Source organism: Diadema setosum, chromosome 13 (assembly GCF_964275005.1).
Source record: "Diadema setosum chromosome 13, eeDiaSeto1, whole genome shotgun sequence".
NCBI classification, from domain to species: Eukaryota; Metazoa; Echinodermata; class Echinoidea; order Diadematoida; family Diadematidae; genus Diadema; species Diadema setosum.
In genome coordinates, this window is record NC_092697.1 from 36,724,213 (window position 1) to 36,742,687 (window position 18,475).

Here is an 18,475-nt window from a genome sequence, read left to right on the forward strand (position 1 = left end):
GTACTAATGGTACATACCTATCATGGAAATAAAGATTTAAAGGGATGGTACAGTATTGGTGGAGATGAAAATTGCGCTTTTAACTTTTTGCAAGATACCAAGAAAACACTTATGATATAGTACAAAGCATACCATTTTAAGAGGAATTCAAAGTTTATTTGATGAAAATCGGGTTTGGAATGACTGAAACATCCAAAAACAAAGTAAAACAAAGCGATCGTAATGAAGTGTGGGTCCCACACTTTATTAGAATCGCTTTTTTTTTTATATCTCAGCCATTTCAAAACCAATTTTCATCAAATAAACATTGAATTCCTCATAGAATTACATGCTCTTTCATATTTCATAAGAGGTTTGTCATTATCCCACCAAATAATGTTAGAAACCTAAAATTGGGTCTCAACCAAAACTATACGATCCCTTTAAAGTTGTTGTTGGGTTAAATTCCAAAAAATATGTCTTGTTTAGTCTGTTCAGTAATGAGCAACATTAATATATAAAGTGGGATGCTGAACCAATCATTATGATTGGATTGTCCAACATTCCCTTTCTTGGCAGAGAGAATATGGACTGTGCAACTTATGCACTTTTCCCCCTTGTTGACGTGGTGACATCAATTGTTTTTCCAGTTAAATCCAGACGATCTGAATAACAACCTTCTCAACATGAACACGACGCTCGGGATCCAGCAAGTCATGGCGAGTGCCATGGCGGCATACAACGAGGAGGACGTCGCCAAGATCAAAGAACTCTGCGACAACATTCTGACGCTCACGGACGACATGAAGAGTGTGAAGTCGTACCAGGATGAGGTCGGCTACCGGTTGACGTCGATCACCGACCAGATACGGGACCTGCAGACCAGGTGTTCGTCGTGTCAGCCTGTTGCAGCGCCTTCCCCAGCAGGTAAGGTTTCCGACATCCTTTGCTCACTCTGTGTTTACTGCTGAATGTGTGCTACCCACAGATGCTTTCACTATTTGCAATAAAAGCAACTCCCGTTAAAAAAGTCCTCGGCATGAAACTTTCGCGATGCATGCATGCATGCTACTTTTGCAAATCTTGGCTCCTTGAGAAATTCTGACAAATTCATGCACACAAAAATTTCTAGTTTTATAGTGTATCAAAAATTCACTATAACAGAGGGAAGTTTGCACCATAGAGTTTATTGATTATCATTGATTATGGGATCTTAATTTTACTTCATTGTAATGAAATTTCATTATAACTGTGTCTGTTGTAATGGGAGCTCCCTGTCCTGGTCAACATTCCCACAGATAATGTTACATTGCTTTGTAATGAGTTAATGATGCTAGCTATGAATATTGTACATCATGTTTGATGAGAGTTGCTATCTATGCACATACACTGTACTTGTAATGAAATATGGCAATTAATTTCCCACCAACCCATGCTTCCCCCTTCCCCCATTGTGTTAGTGTTTTTTGTCTTTTTGTTCTATATTTGTATGATCTAATTTTTATTACATTGATGCAAAACAGAGCAGTGCGATTTGTTAACCCTAACTAGGCCGGGCTTTTTTGGGTGTTTTGTGGGCGGGGGGTTGATTAAACCCCCCCCCCCCCCCCCCCCCCCCCCCCGCCCAAGATCTGGGCCGAAAATTGGCACATGCATTACCTGTGGCGTAATCTACCAAACTATACAAAAAGAAATGGAAATTTTGTCAAAATGATTAATTATGCTAATATATGCATAGAATCATACATTTTGCTCTAAATCAGAAAGTAAAGTTCCTAGAATCCCTATTTTTGGTGATAGCATTCTTTGTAGCATTCCTAACAATGTACTCGACAAAAAATCTGGTATCAAAATCAATTTCTTATGTATTTCTTTGTTTTTTTATTTTTGTTTTATCATTTTTTTCGCGAAATTTATGACAGAACCTGTTTCAAGCATAATTATGCTGAAATTAATTGATTTCAGCGTATGAAAGTGAAAATAATCATATCTTTATGAATAAGAAGAGAAAACTCCATTTGCATAGACTTAATACACAAAATCACATTTTTGAGCCATTTTCGGTCTGACAGGCATGTATAAAAGGTCGTGCAGCGTCGTAACGGAATGCGCGATTTTCGCAAAAATGATGTCAAAAGATATGCGAGACTTGAAAGTAAAAAGTCAGCGAATGACGCGGTCAAAAAATTTTGCGCGGCGGAGTAGTCACAAAAAATGTCAAGGTGGGTGGTTGATTCAACCCCTCCGGCCTTTTTAGGGTTAAAGGTGATTATTCTAGGCATAGTACTATCACCGATATGAAGCATGAGCTGGGCTTCGAACTACTTCAACACCGACGCAGGGTAGGACTCATCACTACATTCCGTGAGGCGCTTGTGGGTCGCCTATCCATCCCAATATGAAAAGCCCTGAATCCGGTCCGAAGGGTTCTCCGAAGGTCGGCTTCTACGAGTTATATCCCAATCGCCACAAACAAAAACTGCCACAAGTACTCATTTACTCCAAGAACTATCACAGATTGGAATGCACTCCCACCAACAATCACTGCCATCACAAACAAAGACTCCTTCAAAACAGCAACCCTCCACTACATCTAAGAGCAAAACAGCTAGTTCCTAATGCTTCTCTCTCTGCGCTCCCAACATCAGCACACCCCCTGTCCGCTTGGCCCCTGCATAGGGGTGTTGGACAGTAATGAAGAGGAAGAAGAAAACAAACCTTCTCAAATTTTTTGGCATAAAATCCTACTACCTGAGTGGGACTGAGAGTTTTCAGACAAATTATGAAGGCTTCAGCAAGCCATTAGTAATGACATCAGTAAACCAAATAATTGATGTACCAACTACTAACACACTACCATAACTAGCCAAAAAGGATTAGGTTCACTAGAAGGTGGACTCCACTTTATAGGCAGAAGAAGTATTTTGCTGTCAGAGCTAAGGACGAGACAAATATGCTATTATTTGCCATTATATGCCATTAATTTAACTCATGAAAACATAATGTCTATTGCCCCTGCTTACTGTGCCTAATGTGCCACAATGCAAACATTGTACAAATAATGACTGCTATGAGGGGCACAGTTAAAATTATGGGCCCAAGGTGATGTCAAAACCATAAATATGCCCGAAGCGAAGCTGAGGGCATAGTTATGATTTTCACATTACCGAGGGCCTACATAATTTTATCTGTGCCCCGAATATCAAGCTGTCATTATTTGTTTTATATACCGAAAATATAGATTCCGAAAAATAGATACTGAAAATATAGATTCTAGTCTCTTTTACAGCACTCGTAATCAACGCTGATCGACAGCGCGGCGGTCGTATCATTGGTGCGTACATATGAGTGATCTATGTGTAGGGGGTTGCGACTGTCTCCAAACCTATTTACAGGGCACAGTTGATTCTATGCCCCGGGCACAGTAAATCATGATGTCATTTTGATCAAAAATGGGGCACAGCTACAATCATGACTCCACTTTTAACCAATCAGATGAGAGGAATCTATATATGAGGTATATGAGATGTTTAATTACTTTGATCTCTTCTCCTGTCACCAGTAACATATCTTGTCAGTGCTTTATCCTCGGATATTTGGTTGCTTGTTTGCTTTTGAAGGTGTCACTAGGAGCAAAACTGAAGGGTCGACCGTATCCACTGAGAAGTCAACAGGTAGTGTACCTCCACATCTACCCACTGTAGCACCACACACATCTAGGTCACAGCCAGGTATGTGCAGAATGGATGTCAAATCTTGGGCCCTTACAACATATCATGTGCTATTATCTACTTCCATTCATGTTGCTGTTGTAAGTCAAAATTTTAAAGTGATGTCTTTTATGCCAAGTCGAGAATAAATACAGTTATGCCAACTGTTACTCTGTGGCAGTAGTTTGTTATCTTTTTTTTAATACCAAATATACTGCAGGTTTTAGAGGAATACTCCCCCCCCCCCCCCCCTCCAGTGTATACTGCACACATCTATTGCAGGAAAGGTAAAAATACTGTTTTCCTAGCGAAAAAGAAAAAATGTGCCTTTTCAGCCATCAGAATACTGTATAGCTGTTTAGAAGGTTGGTATCCCTTAAAATAAAATGGTTAGTGTGAAAGTAGGATTGTTTTGAAGCATATTAATGATTATTGACAGGGCCCCTATCGGTTATTAAACAATGCATGATAAATGCTGTATGGTATATTGGAATATGTAGTGTTTCATGTTTTATGCTTGCATGGGTAGTGTGTAATCACTCTATATTCCATCTCTCTTTTATCCAGGGAATAATCCTGACAGCACATCAGAGTCACCTACAAGTCCATGAAGGATTTCCAGATAAAAGGTACAAGCTACATTGTATAATCTGCTGGATATTGGTAAAAGGAAGGAAGTAAATCCTTTTTTCTTGTTTTTTATTCATTTATTTATTTTTTTATCAAGGAGCAAAATGTATATATGTCATAAATGGTATATACTGTATACGCCATATATTTCCCAAGTTTCATTTTTCATGAATGGGGAATTCCCAACGATTTCACGAGTGGTTAAATTCGCAATCGTGGAGTCCTGTACTGAATGGAGAAATGTACACGCGTACGTCACATCCACATCGGGATCAGAGTCAATATTTTCGCGTGTGTTTAATTTCGCAAATAGCGCCTGACTCGCGAAATTCGCGAAAATAAAATCCTCGCGAAATATTCGGCGTATACAGTAATCAGAGTAATATTATGACATCTTTACTTTGATATATCTCAGCAGGTTGAGTGTTCATGCTCCAAACATAGCATCCCACTAAACTCTCCTCTTATGCAATCTTAAGACATTGGTACGTATGGGTTTAGCAGATGTGTCACTTGCTTCATTTTGCCAAAGCAGGGCAGAAATATTCTTAATGGAAAGTGTCTTGTCTTTATTGATGTAGTGTGAAATTCACAAGTGATATATCCATGCTTGTCTTCCAGGTTGAGAGCTGTGTTTCACTTGACCTAAATTCCTCTGTGAAATAGGGTTACATCTTATACATATTGTTTTTCTCTTTTCTTCTGATCTTATCTGTATCCTTCTCTCTCTCTTTCTATCTCTCTCTCCAATCTGATCCCATTGGCAGTCATGTGATAAGAATAATAACCATAATATTAGCCATTGGTTGGCCTCTTGTATGGAAGTTGATGGTGGAAGGGTTGGGGGAACTATGAGACTTTATCTATGCAAATAGTGTGTGGGGGAAGTGAAGGGGGCAATAGATTGTATCAGTGCAAATCGTGTGTTCTGGTATTCCCTTTGAGGTTGGCCACTTCATTTTCTAGTTGTTATTTGATCTAGGATGAGGGAAGAAGAATCTAAGCAAAATGCAAAAGGGTTCTTGCTCGTATCATCACTGGGGTGACAAGACCTTGTATGTTAAATTTTGTTGAAAAGCACTTTTCTTTTTATCAATTGTGAGATAATCAGGTGATATCCTGTCCAAATCCTAGCTGTCTTTAATACCCCAAAAATGAAGCCACCACAACCTGCCAAAGGATAAGCGATATCATTTGTTACAGTGCTTTGGCTGCCATGTCTTTTGTAAATGTCAATGCAAATCGTGTGTTCTGGTATTCCCTTTGAGGTTGGCCACTTCATTTTCTAGTTGTTATTTGATCTAGGATGAGGGAAGAAGAATCTAAGCAAAATGCAAAAGGGTTCTTGCTCGTATCGTCACTGGGGTGACAAGACCTTGTATGTTAAATTTTGTTGAAAAGCACTTTTCTTTTTATGAATTGTGAGATAATCAGGTGATATCCTGTCCAAATCCTAGCTGTCTTTAATACCCCAAAAATGAAGCCACCACAACTTGCCAAAGGATAAGCGATATCATTTGTTACAGTGCTTTGGCTGCCATGTCTTTTGTTTTGTTTTGTTTAGTTTTGTTTTTTGTTCTCCTGAACATATGACATTTTTTCAATGGAAGGTTTTGTCTCCTCATAGTAGATTGATATATTAAATAACAGACAGATACTGTATACGCTATATATTTCGCGGGGGTTTTATTTTCGCGAATCGTGAGTCGGGAGCTATTCACGAAATTGACAACATGCGAAAATATTCACCTTCTAAAATGAATCCCATGCCTTGATGATACGAACATTTCAGTACTAGTATACCATGTACGGCTTACCAAACAGACCATACTGGCTAAGCTTGTTTACGCACGTCCACGTCTACTTACGAATACTGTAGAGAGCCAATCCATTATCGCAAGGGGACCACTCGTCAGAAATCTAGCGCGATGGACTTAACCACTTCAAAAATGTTGAATTCTAACTTACTAGTTCACAGAGTTTGGTAAGTCTTTTTCATGCAGTGTATAACTAGTATCATTCTTATTTGCTCGTAAGTTGAAAATTCACACTTTCTTTGCTACTTCATATTTTCTCTGGTCCCCCAATCGCGAATTTAACCACTCACGAAAATGTGTGACAGCGGCAATTCGCGAAAATTTATGTACGCGAAAATTATAGCGTATACAGTAACTGATAGATTAAAGTGAGAGAAAGAGACATTTCAAAGTTGTAAGAATTGTGCATTTTGTGATCTCAAAATGGCAGGGGAAAAAAAAAATGTGTGCTATCAATGAAGAGCAGGGCTTCTGTTTCACAGAGCAATCCACTGCAGCATGCATTAATGAGAGAAATTTGTAACTATGGCAGTAGCAATGCAATGATCAATCACCTCTGTGCATTCTAGTTGCCATGGTAACTGCAATAATTACCGCAAAAGTATGTGTAGTTCCCTTCATGAAATGGCATGCCGAAGTGTCAGCACAAAGTGCATGGGGCAAAAAATGTCATTCCACTTATCGACTTATGAATTAATCTTTCCCACAGGTAGAGGACGCAGGGAGACCAGATTGAACAAACTCGAAACTCTATGGATGGGGACAAGTCAATCAGTGATTGATTGCAGTAAAGTAGATGTGTCACAGAGACTGGTGATCATTTCTCACCGGTGACTCTTGAGAAGACTGGTGCACCACACCAGATGCCATTTTTTTTTTTCTCTTTCTCTGATAGAAGAGTTGAGATTGCGGTTCCGCAGACATGATCCTACTTCTTTGTGGAAAAAGAAACCAAACAAGCAAAGAATTGAGGATTGCAAGGACTTCAAATTGCCCAAAGTTAAACAACTCTCATCAGTCTGAAGGTAGCATAAGCAGGATTTCTCAGTACTGGAGATGGATACAGATGGAAGAAGGTGATTGGCAATGCCTCTTCATCGGTAAAAATGAACACCAAAGGGTGATGAGTTGGTGAATGGAAAGGAAGGCCTGCAGGATTGGGTGAAAACAGGGAAGTGATGTTCTCACGATGTGGAAAAGATGGTCAGTTTCAAGTGTGAAGACTGTTGTGTTGCAAAGTGCTGCAGTGTGCTCAGCAGTTGCACTTTCGAATTGGATCGGAGCATGTATGATCTGCACTGCGACAAGCGACGCAGCAAGTTTTTGAAATTGATGTCACATCACTGTTTCTTTCTTACTGTTCCCTCTGAAGTAAGTGTCCATCTTCATGATGAATATTTAGCAAATGGCGGAAATTCAGCTTTAAGTGAAAATTTCCGAATAATTTGACATATTCCCTTTAGCTTCTAATGGGTCTGCAGAATGGAAGTTGGTAGTATAACAGTAGACTTACATGATATCTGGAATAAAAAAAAAATTAAAAATAAAAACAACTAACTTTTTGTGTGTACTTTATGCAATATTAGTCAGATGCAATACTAGTTTATAGTGTAGTTCCATCATTGGCGGGATCTTCAAGGCTGATCGTTGCTTAAAACTATGAGCTTAATAGTGATGGTGATGATGATGATACCTGTGATTAATTTTGGCAAGAATAATGCTGATGACGGAAAAGAAATGATGGCTATCTCTGCTCTATCACGGTAATTGTCAATCTCCATAGAATATATGTACTCAGTTACAGACCCAGTAGCGTGGGGATAGGTTGGCCCAGTTGAAATAATCTTCATCCGCGGCCTGCTGGAGCACATCAGAAAACTAGGAATAGGGCAGGCCTGCTAGAATAGAATTGCCCGTCAGCCAATAGGGAGCTTTAGATTTTGACGCGCGGACGTTTGAGCCGACGCTTGCGCTGGACGTTCTCCTCTCCCTGCGTCGTGTGGAAAAGTAGCTTTAGATTACGCTGGGACGCAAGGTATAAAAAACAAAATCGTGCCCCCATAATGATCAGTGCATGAAGAAGCTCTCTACGTCGCAAACTGTGCGGACATGAAAATAGCCCAGTACGCGTAGTGAAAAACTCAGGTGACACAAGCTAAAAATAGATTGACTTTACGCGTGCTACTGCGCACGCTCAGAACATGTTTTTTTCCTTTGAACGTCCGCGCGTCTAAAATCTAAAGCTCCCTAATATTTGCATCAAAACGTTCTGTAGGCTCATTTGTGGAATTTCAACTCCAGTCGAGACTCTTTGACTGTGTGTGTACTTGCACAGAGATTAACCCGTTCCTTATGGGAACCTGGGGGGCATTTCATGAAGTATTTTGTCCGACAGAGTTGTCGGACAAACTTGCTCTCAGCCAATCAGATGCAAGGATTTTAGTAGCTTGTAACAGTTTGTCAGAAAAATATCTGAACATAATGCTTCATGAAATGCCCCCCGGGTATACCAGGTTCCCGTGGGTGCAACTGATATACGGGAACCTGGTACTGTAAAAATGGAAATTTTCGCGCATTTCGCGCAACCAGAAACTAGCGCGAAAATAAAAGCACGCAAATATTTTTGCTTGCCATATGTTCCTGTACTTACTGCCTTGATTCGGCAGAATTAAATACATGCGAAACTCTTTTTACCTGGCCGAGCGCGAAAAATTAGTCTCGCGAAAATATCCACTTTTACAGTATACCAGGTTCCCAAGATGAAGACAAGAGTGCCTGCTTTCATGACGTAAATTCATGTTTCTTTCTGTTATAATGTCCAGAAAAATGGGTTTGATAAAAGGATAAGAGTTTATTCTATCACCATATGTTCTCCTTCTGTTGGAAAAATGTGTATATTACAGTTTTATTTACCTTTTTACTGATTTAGTTTGTGCTTATTCTGCTTTAAAACTCATATGAACATGTACATAGCGAATAACGCTGAGCTCAGTAGATTTCTGTGTTCGCTGACCCCAGTCATCCCATTCAGGTGCCTGGTTTTGTGTAGAGCAAAAGGGTGTGCGAGCCCATCAGCACACGCTCTATTCATACCTCGCACCCGATTGATATTTTCATTGTTCGATGGCCCATGTAGTTGGCTGTGGAAAGGGGATACACGTACCGCTTGACTGCTTTCGCACAGATGAATCTCGTTTGGGGGGATTCAAAGCACTCATAGAATTGTGGAACGGGTTTAAAGATAAAGCTGTATACAATTCGTTACAGGGATTCTTGAAAATATCCAAGCCCGGCCAGCCTCCCCACTCCTTGGTATCCCCATGCTACTGGGTCTTTCAGAAGAGTAGGCAGAATTTTTTGACAAGTGAACAAATTATTATAAAGACAGATCTCATCACTCATGAGCTTAGTGTGTTTGTGATTGAGAAAGTAAAATCATGGAGTGACATCATTTTCTTGATTGATATTGAAATAATTTCTTGTAGTTTTGAGTCATTTTCTCTTGCAAACATGTATTCATGTTTCTAATGTGGCAGTAGACATTTAGATATCAAAGAGAATCATTATTGTCATTTATTTTATGCATCAACCGGTACAAGGTAAACTGTTAATTAATGTCTTGTAGATAACAGTTGGATGTCGTGGGGGTGTGTGTCTGTATGTTTGTCTGTGTGTTTATCAAAGGGATGGTGTAGTTTTGGTTGAGATGGGGAACTCATATCTTAACTTTTTGCAAGATAATTAGAAACCCCATGAAGGACTAAAGAGCATGCAATTTAAACAGGAATTCAAAATTTATTTGATGAAAATCAGTTTTGAAATGGCTGAGACATTCAAAAACAATCAAAAGTATAACAAGGGGGTCCTAATAAAGGTAGGTCCCACCTTTTCTTACCTCTTTGTTTTTGGATATTTCAGCCATTTCAAAACCAATTTTCATCAAATAAACTGAATTCCTCTTAAAATTGTATGCTCTTTATTTTTCAAAATCAAACAGAAGGAAACTGACAAGAAATTAATATAATTTATTGGTAGAAAAATGAGCAAAGAAAATGGGATTCCATCGGGATTCAAACCCGAGACCTCCGGATTATTTTTTACCAAGTTGAATTATCGTTCAGGTTTATGTCAGGTTTAAGTGTGTGCATGTATTTCACATACATTACACGTTGCTACAGTATATAGCTCTTGACCATACGAGCATTGAGAATTTAGGGTTTCTGCGACGAACAATGTTCTAAGGCTTTCTATAGCTCAGTTGGTAGAGCAGTGGGCTAGCAATCAGGAGGTCTCAGGTTCGAATCCTGGTGGAATCCCATTTTCTTTGCTCATTTTTCCACTCTTTAATTTTCATAAGAGATATTTCATTATCTCACAAACACATTGGAAACCTAAAGCCCCATCTCAGCTGAAAATATACCATCTCTTTAATGGTAAAGTAAATCTAACTCCAGAATGTGGATGGTAATGAAATGTCTTTCTTTTTTGAGAAAGGATTGAGTGTGCTGCTCATATCACTGTTAAGAATTTTACCAACAAGGTATTAGGGCAAAAGTCCATAATTTGTTGTATTCTAATGTGATGCTTACTTGGGAGGGGGGAGGGGATGCTGGAGGTAATTTCCTGTGTTTCTTTTTTTTTTTCTCACTTTGAGCCAGTATAAATGTGCCCTTGGCTCTCTAGTCATGCGTGTACCCTATGTCATGTTGCTTTGATATAAGACTTGTCACATGCTAGACTGGTATCATCTTACATTGTATAGTTTGTACCACTGGTTGAGATTTACTGACATCAAGAAAGATAGAGTCTTGGTGTACTATGTGTGTCAGTGATACGTAATCTCATGCCGGTCATTATGCAAGACTTTAGACGGGAAACTACTTCCGTCCAAGAGGTAAAATGTAAGCTGTTTGTAGAATCAAAGGGTTACAAATGGTTTGTTTCACTTGATTCAATTTTATGGATCTTTGTGAAAGCTTGACAATTTGGGCATTCATTCAAGGGACTGGTCACTGAGATATTGAAAGGAAAATGTTATGTTGCAATCTGTTCTGTATAATTGTTTTCTATACAGCAAACTATTCCCTGAATTTTGAATGATGCAATGGTACCGTATGAAAGATTATCAAGACCAATACAATTTGCATCTGTAGAGAAATAGACCATAATAAGATGAGAAAAAAAAATGCAAATGGACATATTGGATTATATTAGGGAAAAAGGTTTTGGATTACATGATTTTATTGCTTAATCTTGGCTTATGGCATTACAAAATCTATCTTTTTTTTTCTTTATTTATTGCTACCAGCTCTGCAGCATTTTGATTGTATTATTGAGCTGCTAAAATGACGGACAGGAAAGTTCAATTATACTTCATGTTGTGGTAGGAACTACTTCATTGTATATAATTACATTATAAAATAGTACATACTGTCTTGGAGAAAAGCTATTTTTATTACATGAGTGTACCTCACTTGAGCGCAAGGTTGGGGCTATCCGACCTCAAAGCCGTGAAACGAAACCTTGGAAAGAATGTCGATAGTACCCTAATATACTGTATCATATACTACAAAATGTAAATACTTAAAAACTACATTGATTCAGGATGAAGTACACACGAAGATTAGACATCTTTAAGCTTCAAGGTTTGCTTGTAAGATCTTGGTGTTAGCAGAACTTTATTTGAACTGTATTAGCATAAATTCATGTATGAACTTGTGTGCTTCGACTCTGAATTTCAGGTAATGTGAGGAAGCCACACAAACACCATCTCAAAAGGCTGTCATATTCATTGCTTTTTTAATCACCCGACTAATTTTTCAGGCAGCTGTGTTGGAGGTGCCAGTGAGCGCCATCTAGTGTTTGAATAATTATAGTCATTGTCTGTTGTCTGTTACAAGGCAATTCCACATTTTTCGTTGTTGTTCAAGTCGACTTTAATATGAAAGAGAGTACAATTGGACCAGCAGAATGGTAGATGCTTTATCAATACTGGACCTACAATAAGACAACTGGGGTTATAAGTGACCATCAGTGAAAATCAATATCAACCAGTTTAATTTGCAAAGTTGATTTGATGATGTCATGACCTCAAAAGTTTTCCATTGACCTGCACATGATACTTTCACTAAATTTCTGTAATTGCATGAAATCAATTTGAAGAAAAAATAAATAAATAATTGTTCATAACAGTTAGTTTGTTTGCATGTGTGTTTGTGTGTGAGTGTGCACCTGTGTGTGTGCATGTGTGTTGAATTATGATTACCTATCATTAGCAGGGGGTGGGGTTGTGGTTGTAGTTGCTGAATTATCAACCAAAAACATGAATTTTATAATATTTTGTGCATGAACCAGTGGGACAGTTGCAACCATGTCTGCTAATTTGCATATGCTGTTGCAACAAGTATTACCATTCGGTGAAAAAAAAAAAAGGAACTTCAAATTCTGTAACTTCTGTATTAAACATGGCAATTTGATAAAACATCTTCCATTCTGTTGGTTTGATTTCACTCTTTTAATTCAAGTCATATAGTGTGGAATTACAAATTGTACACTTTAGATTAGTATAAAAGGTAAATGTAGTTTCCCTCAGCATGAATATGATTTTCCCCTTTATTATGCAAGACAAGGAATGTTTAGTGATATATAGATGGTATACTATAGTGATCTATTTTCATATTGCTGATGTGAGGTAAATCCTGGACATTCTGTGTTGAAATTGACAGTGATATGAAATGACAGGGCTGTGTTTTGTATTCGTGCTTGCTGTGATGTTTTCCCTTGTTGATGCTCTGCTCTGTTGCAGGGCTAAGAATATGGTCCGTTATCCCCTCACAAGATTTTTTTCTTCCTCTTTGTGATGGAGCAAAGAGAATAAGAACAGTTCAGGTGTAACCAGTATTTATGAGATGTGAAGTTTGTGGATTTTAGATTAATTTCTCAAATTTGTTTTATGGATTGCCACCTGGTTGTTACAGCTTCAGAGTTTTGCTATGCCTGTGTCATTCATGCAGGCATGATACATGGGTTAATATTTAATTCAGCATAATCGTCAGTGAGTGAGCTATACATAGGATGTAAGTGCCACATGACTTCAATGTAGTGCAACCTGCTTGTGGTTTTTGAGCAGTGAAATTGTTTTGGGAAAAGAGATTATAAAGCAACAGTCCTTCAGTCCATGAAGCATTCAATTTGTCAGTGTGTCATAACCCTTTTACAGTTTTTAAAAGACAAGTTCACCCTCATAGACATGTGGGTTGAGTGAATGTAGCAATATTAGTAGAACACATCATTGAGAGTTTGAGGAAAATCGGACAATCTGTTCAAGAGTTATGAATTTTTGAAGTTTCTGCTCACTCAAGGCTTGATGACAAGACTACTATAGCTTGTGATGTCACATGAGTACAACAATATAAAGAAAGAATAAAGAAAATTCAACATATTTCCACTTTTCTCGCATAACAAAAGAACACTTGACTTCTCTCTTTCAGAAGGCATGGGGGGAATAATATTACCCTTAACATATGTCAGTAACAAGTCGAAGAAATGTGCACTTTATTCAAAAAGTAAAGTTTTGTGTAATTCTCTTTTTATTTTCTTTATATGGTTGTACGCATATGACATCATACACTATAGTAGTCTTCTCATCCAGCAGTGACTACGCAGATACTTTAAAGATTCACAACTTTTGAACGGATTGTCCGATTTTCCCCAAACTTTCACTGATGTGTTTTACTAATATTGCTGCATTCACTTAATCCACATACCATGTATATGAAGGTGGACTTGTCCTTTAAGGAGTTTATTGTAATACGTGCATTGCTCAGTAAAAATGTTTGAACCAAAGTTGACTTGTTTGCATATATTGTTACTGCCCTCCTCTGGATATTTGTCAAAGATATGATTACTAAGAAATCATGTCATGATTTCAGGAGATATTCTGCTGATCAGGGATAAAGTATGATAGTAAAATAGATAATGGTTTTAGGGAAGAGCTCCATTTAAGTCGGGGTTTTGCTAAAAAGTCTAATGAAGGTCAGGGGTTAAAGGGATTGTTTTCCGTTGGGAGCAGTGATTTAAAAATATGTTTTAGTTGTCACATACGATGCATACGTGTATGTGTAGGTCAGTTGTATCACAAAACATCCTACCATACAAAAATTTTGCAATAAATCTGTATAAGGAGGTATCACTATTTTTCTCAATTAACCATGACTGTATGGTTTATTCTCGAAAAAAAATGTCATAACTATTGTTCACATATTTTATATTTAACAATACTGAATATTAATTGTATACTGATGTAACATTTTCACATTGGTTGTTTCTATACCTATCTCACATTTTAGAACTATTTTGAAGCACTAAAGCAGGGCTTTTGTTTCCTCTGCAAATGGTCAAAAATGCCTTTAAAGATCAAGTCCTCATTTGTGATGTCATGCCATGCAATAAATCATTTAGTATTTTGTATAATTGGATCACATTTGGAACATGTATATAATTAAATAAAGAGCACTTAATGTTTATTTCCTCCCACAATACATTTTTCTGCAACTGATGCAGTCATTTGACCAACCTACAAAGTATTGGTGAGTCATGGTACATTCAACTCAAAACATACATGTAGGTGCGATTAAATACACTGCATCTTTGCAGTTGTATATATTATGTCCACAAAGCAATATCACATATATTTGATTTATTCTAATACATGCAGTAACAAGAAAATACCCATTTGTAATGCAAGAGATGCATTTCTTTTTCCACATTGAAATTTTAAGTCTGCTCCTGCTACCAGTAGGAAAAGTGCTGGTACTCTGACTGGATACAAACACTCCTGACATAATATGGTTGATGTTGGGATTGGCTTATGAAGTTGAGCAATAGCCTGATATCCTGTTTAAACACCAATGTTGTATCGTTTAGACCTTCAACATAATCACAATACGTTTATATGCATCTATGGTACCATAAATCACATGGTACGTGTACATGTGTATTCCTCATTTATTCCCAGAATGTATATTTTTTAGCAATGAAATATGTCAGTTTATTCTGTTGTTGTACTGTGTGAATTGTTCATGTTATTGAATGTATCAAGTGTAAATACTGTTGATGTATCTATATTAATATGGGGTAAAATAACCAGGGATATTGGATATGCATGTGTTGTACTCTAGATTTATTTGTTAAAATGAAATGAAATATAATATGTTAGAGACTGTTTCACGCGAACGTCGTCAATGAGGACCATTCATGCCGCCAGTGAAAAGTCGCAAGATCAGATAATCCGGTATTTGCAACGTTTGGATGAATGTTGCTGAGCAACTTTACTCTATGCCCACTGAAACATCAGAAAAATAGCAGTCTAGCCGAATGCAAGTTTTCTAAATATGCTGTGGCATTAGGCAGTGGCAATGCCCTTACCGGAAGAAGATTGCAATTTTATCCCCACCCCTACCACCCCTCCCCCCCCCCCCCCCCCTCAACACTAACAATATGTGAAGCTGGCTACCTGGGCTGTCTTCATGTAACACTGGTACAATGTAGTTGAAATTGCTGGTCACAGCAGACTTTCAAACCAAGTGTGCATAAAGGGACACAGAAATGAAGAACAACGTTGTCTCTTACATTACAAATTGCCATTGCAGTGTGAATGTAAAGCTGAAACATCAAGATTTGTGTTGTTGCCATATTTGACACTGAGAATCGGCCTGGGGTTAAGTTGGTAAATTAATACCAACAAGGACCTACAATGTATGTAAACTTTGTTTTTGTTTGATATATGATTTTACGTGTATATGCCATGATAGCTGCAGTCATGGTGGGTTAGATTAGCTATTTTGTCTTCATTTTCATGGACCGCAGGGCTTTTCACTGTAGATACAGGAGGAATGTTTGGAAAAAAAAAAAGGAAAACAACTTTTTACCAAAAGAAGAAAATGAAAAAACAAAATTCCATTTTAGTGCACTTCTATACAGGGTCCAGGAAAGACAAAAAAAAAAAAAAATGTTGGTTGTAATGTATTTCTAGATATATGAGGACAGAGAACAACAAAAACTCATGAATTATTAGCTGTATTTAGGCAAGAGCTTGTATGTGTTTCTTTTCCGAGAGTTGTGTCAGGTTGATTCTTTCATGCTGCAGTGCAAATTTCATAAATCTTGAAAATATTGTACAATTGTACTGCAGTTTTCATAATACGAAGTCCATGTTGCGATTTTTCCCCAACAGAATTGTGAAGTTATATTGTTGCTACATTAACGTTATGCTCTTCATCCATCTTTCTTTTACTTAAAACCTTCCCAACATGTCTATATGGAGAGTAAATGCTTCTTGTTAGTATGCTTAGCCCACGTTTGCTGTTTGGTAATGATGTATTAAGTTACCAATGATTGCATACCAAGTACAGTAAGCTGTGTCTATCCGGCATAAATACACAACATACAATCTAAATTTCCTTCTTTCAAAATGCTGTCAGCACTTTAAAAATTCATAATTTTTGAACGGATTGTGCGATTTTCCTCAAACTCTCACTGATGTGTTCTACTATTATTCCTGTATTCACTCAACCCTCATGTCTATGAAGGTGAACTTGTCCTTTAATTATGTAGAATCTAATTATGTACCTCAAAGCCCTGGTGTCATTTGTTCCTTCTCTCCCTCCACTTTCCTTCCTTCCTTCTTCCTTTTTTTTTTTCCCCCAAGTCTTAACCTTTCAGAAAGAAAAGAGAAAGAATGACAGGTAGCAAGATTTCAAGTGTTCCTCTAAACATCATTATTTGTGTGAATTTGTTATGCTTACCATTTGTGTACGTGATGATTCATTGCAAAATGTTTGTGTCTTCTTTTGATTCCTTTCAATTGCTTTCACTGTGATTAAGGCAACAGTGAACATACCAGACTCTGCATGGTTGGTACTACGTACCTTTTCAGTACGAGTGTAATGCTAAGAATTAGATAACATTAATACTAGAGATAATGGCATGAGATGTGTGTGGATTAAAGATGTTTGTTGGTATGTTATGCTTGCTTGTATTTATACTTTGAAAAGAATTTGGATTTCAGATTAGAGGCAAATTATCAAACTTGAATAAATTGACTACAAAACAGAACAAAATCTACCGAGTCCTTGTGTTGTTTGTGACTGTGTGGTGTGAATGTGTGACCATTTATGCAGGGTTCACATGTTCACGTGTCTTTTTAGTGGGTCCCTCCATTTTTCAAATTATCCACATTGTTTACTTACTTCCAATCACTTGAGTTTTATGAGAATGTATAATTGTCATGAGGTGCTACAATCATTGTACATTCTTTTCATCCTACATAGTTTTACACACCTTACCATTACGAAAAAAAGTAATGCTTATATGTTCTTGTCAAAAACTTAAATAAAACATTGAATTGATTTAATTGAATTGAATTGAATACAGTGCACTCCCGTTATAATGAACACGGTTATAACAAAATTCCGTTTACAACAAAGTGAAATTTAGGGCCGCAAAATTGTCAACTCTATGTATTTATATTGTTTATTCGGTTATAAAGAAATTTTGGGTGCTGTTCGTTATTCCGAAGGTTTGCTATTCCGAAGGTTCGTTATTCCGAAGGTTTGTTAATCCGAAACTCACAAATTCCCTATACTTAGACGTTCGTCAATCCGAAAATGAAAAAGGGTTTTTTAATCCGAACATTTGTTAATCCGAAGATTTGTTAATCCGAAAATGAATTTTGGAATAATGAACCTTCAGAATAAAGAATTTTTGGACTGAAGAGCCTTCGGAATAACGAACCTTCGGAATAACAAGCTGTAACCAAAATTTTGATATAACAAAGAAAATTGCCGGTCCCAAGGACTTCGTTATAACGGGAGTCCACTGTATAAGGGTCATGTTTTAAAAGCTGTACGTGTACACTGTATAAGATTTGTTACAGGGATCCTCAAATGTATGGGAACTAGGTCAGCCTTCCCACTCCATGGTGTCCTTATGCTACCAGGTCTTTAAAGGAAACCCAAACCCAAAGAGCAATGTGGATTGAATGAAAGCAGCAACGTTAGTAGAACACATTATAGATAGTTTGATAAAAATAGGACAATCGATGCAAAAGTTATGAATTTTTAAAGTTTTGGTGTTGGAACTAGTACTGGATAAGGAGATTACTCGAGTTTATGACATCAATTATGGACAATAATATACAGAAAATATAAAGAAAATTCAACATGCTTTCACTTTTCAAGCATAATGAAAGAGCACTTGACTAATCACTATCAAAAAACTTAGGGAATATTAGTACCCGTAACATATGTCAGTATCAAGTTAATGAAAAAATGAAACTCT

At 37.4% G+C, this 18,475-nt stretch overlaps 1 protein-coding gene across 1 annotated transcript in view; it reads left to right on the forward strand.

The window, feature by feature from the left end:
• The window catches only part of LOC140237296 (uncharacterized), a 36,938-nt gene extending 30,004 nt beyond the window's left edge, over positions 1 to 6,934 (forward strand). Inside the window, exons 10-13 of the mRNA XM_072317237.1 lie at positions 630 to 906; positions 3,600 to 3,710; positions 4,257 to 4,318; positions 6,846 to 6,934. Of these exons, the coding sequence (XP_072173338.1) occupies positions 630 to 906; positions 3,600 to 3,710; positions 4,257 to 4,300 (432 nt within the window). The 3' untranslated portion in view covers positions 4,301 to 4,318; positions 6,846 to 6,934. The remainder of the gene's footprint in view (positions 1 to 629; positions 907 to 3,599; positions 3,711 to 4,256; positions 4,319 to 6,845) is intronic.
• The last annotated feature ends 11,541 nt before the right edge of the window (positions 6,935 to 18,475 follow it).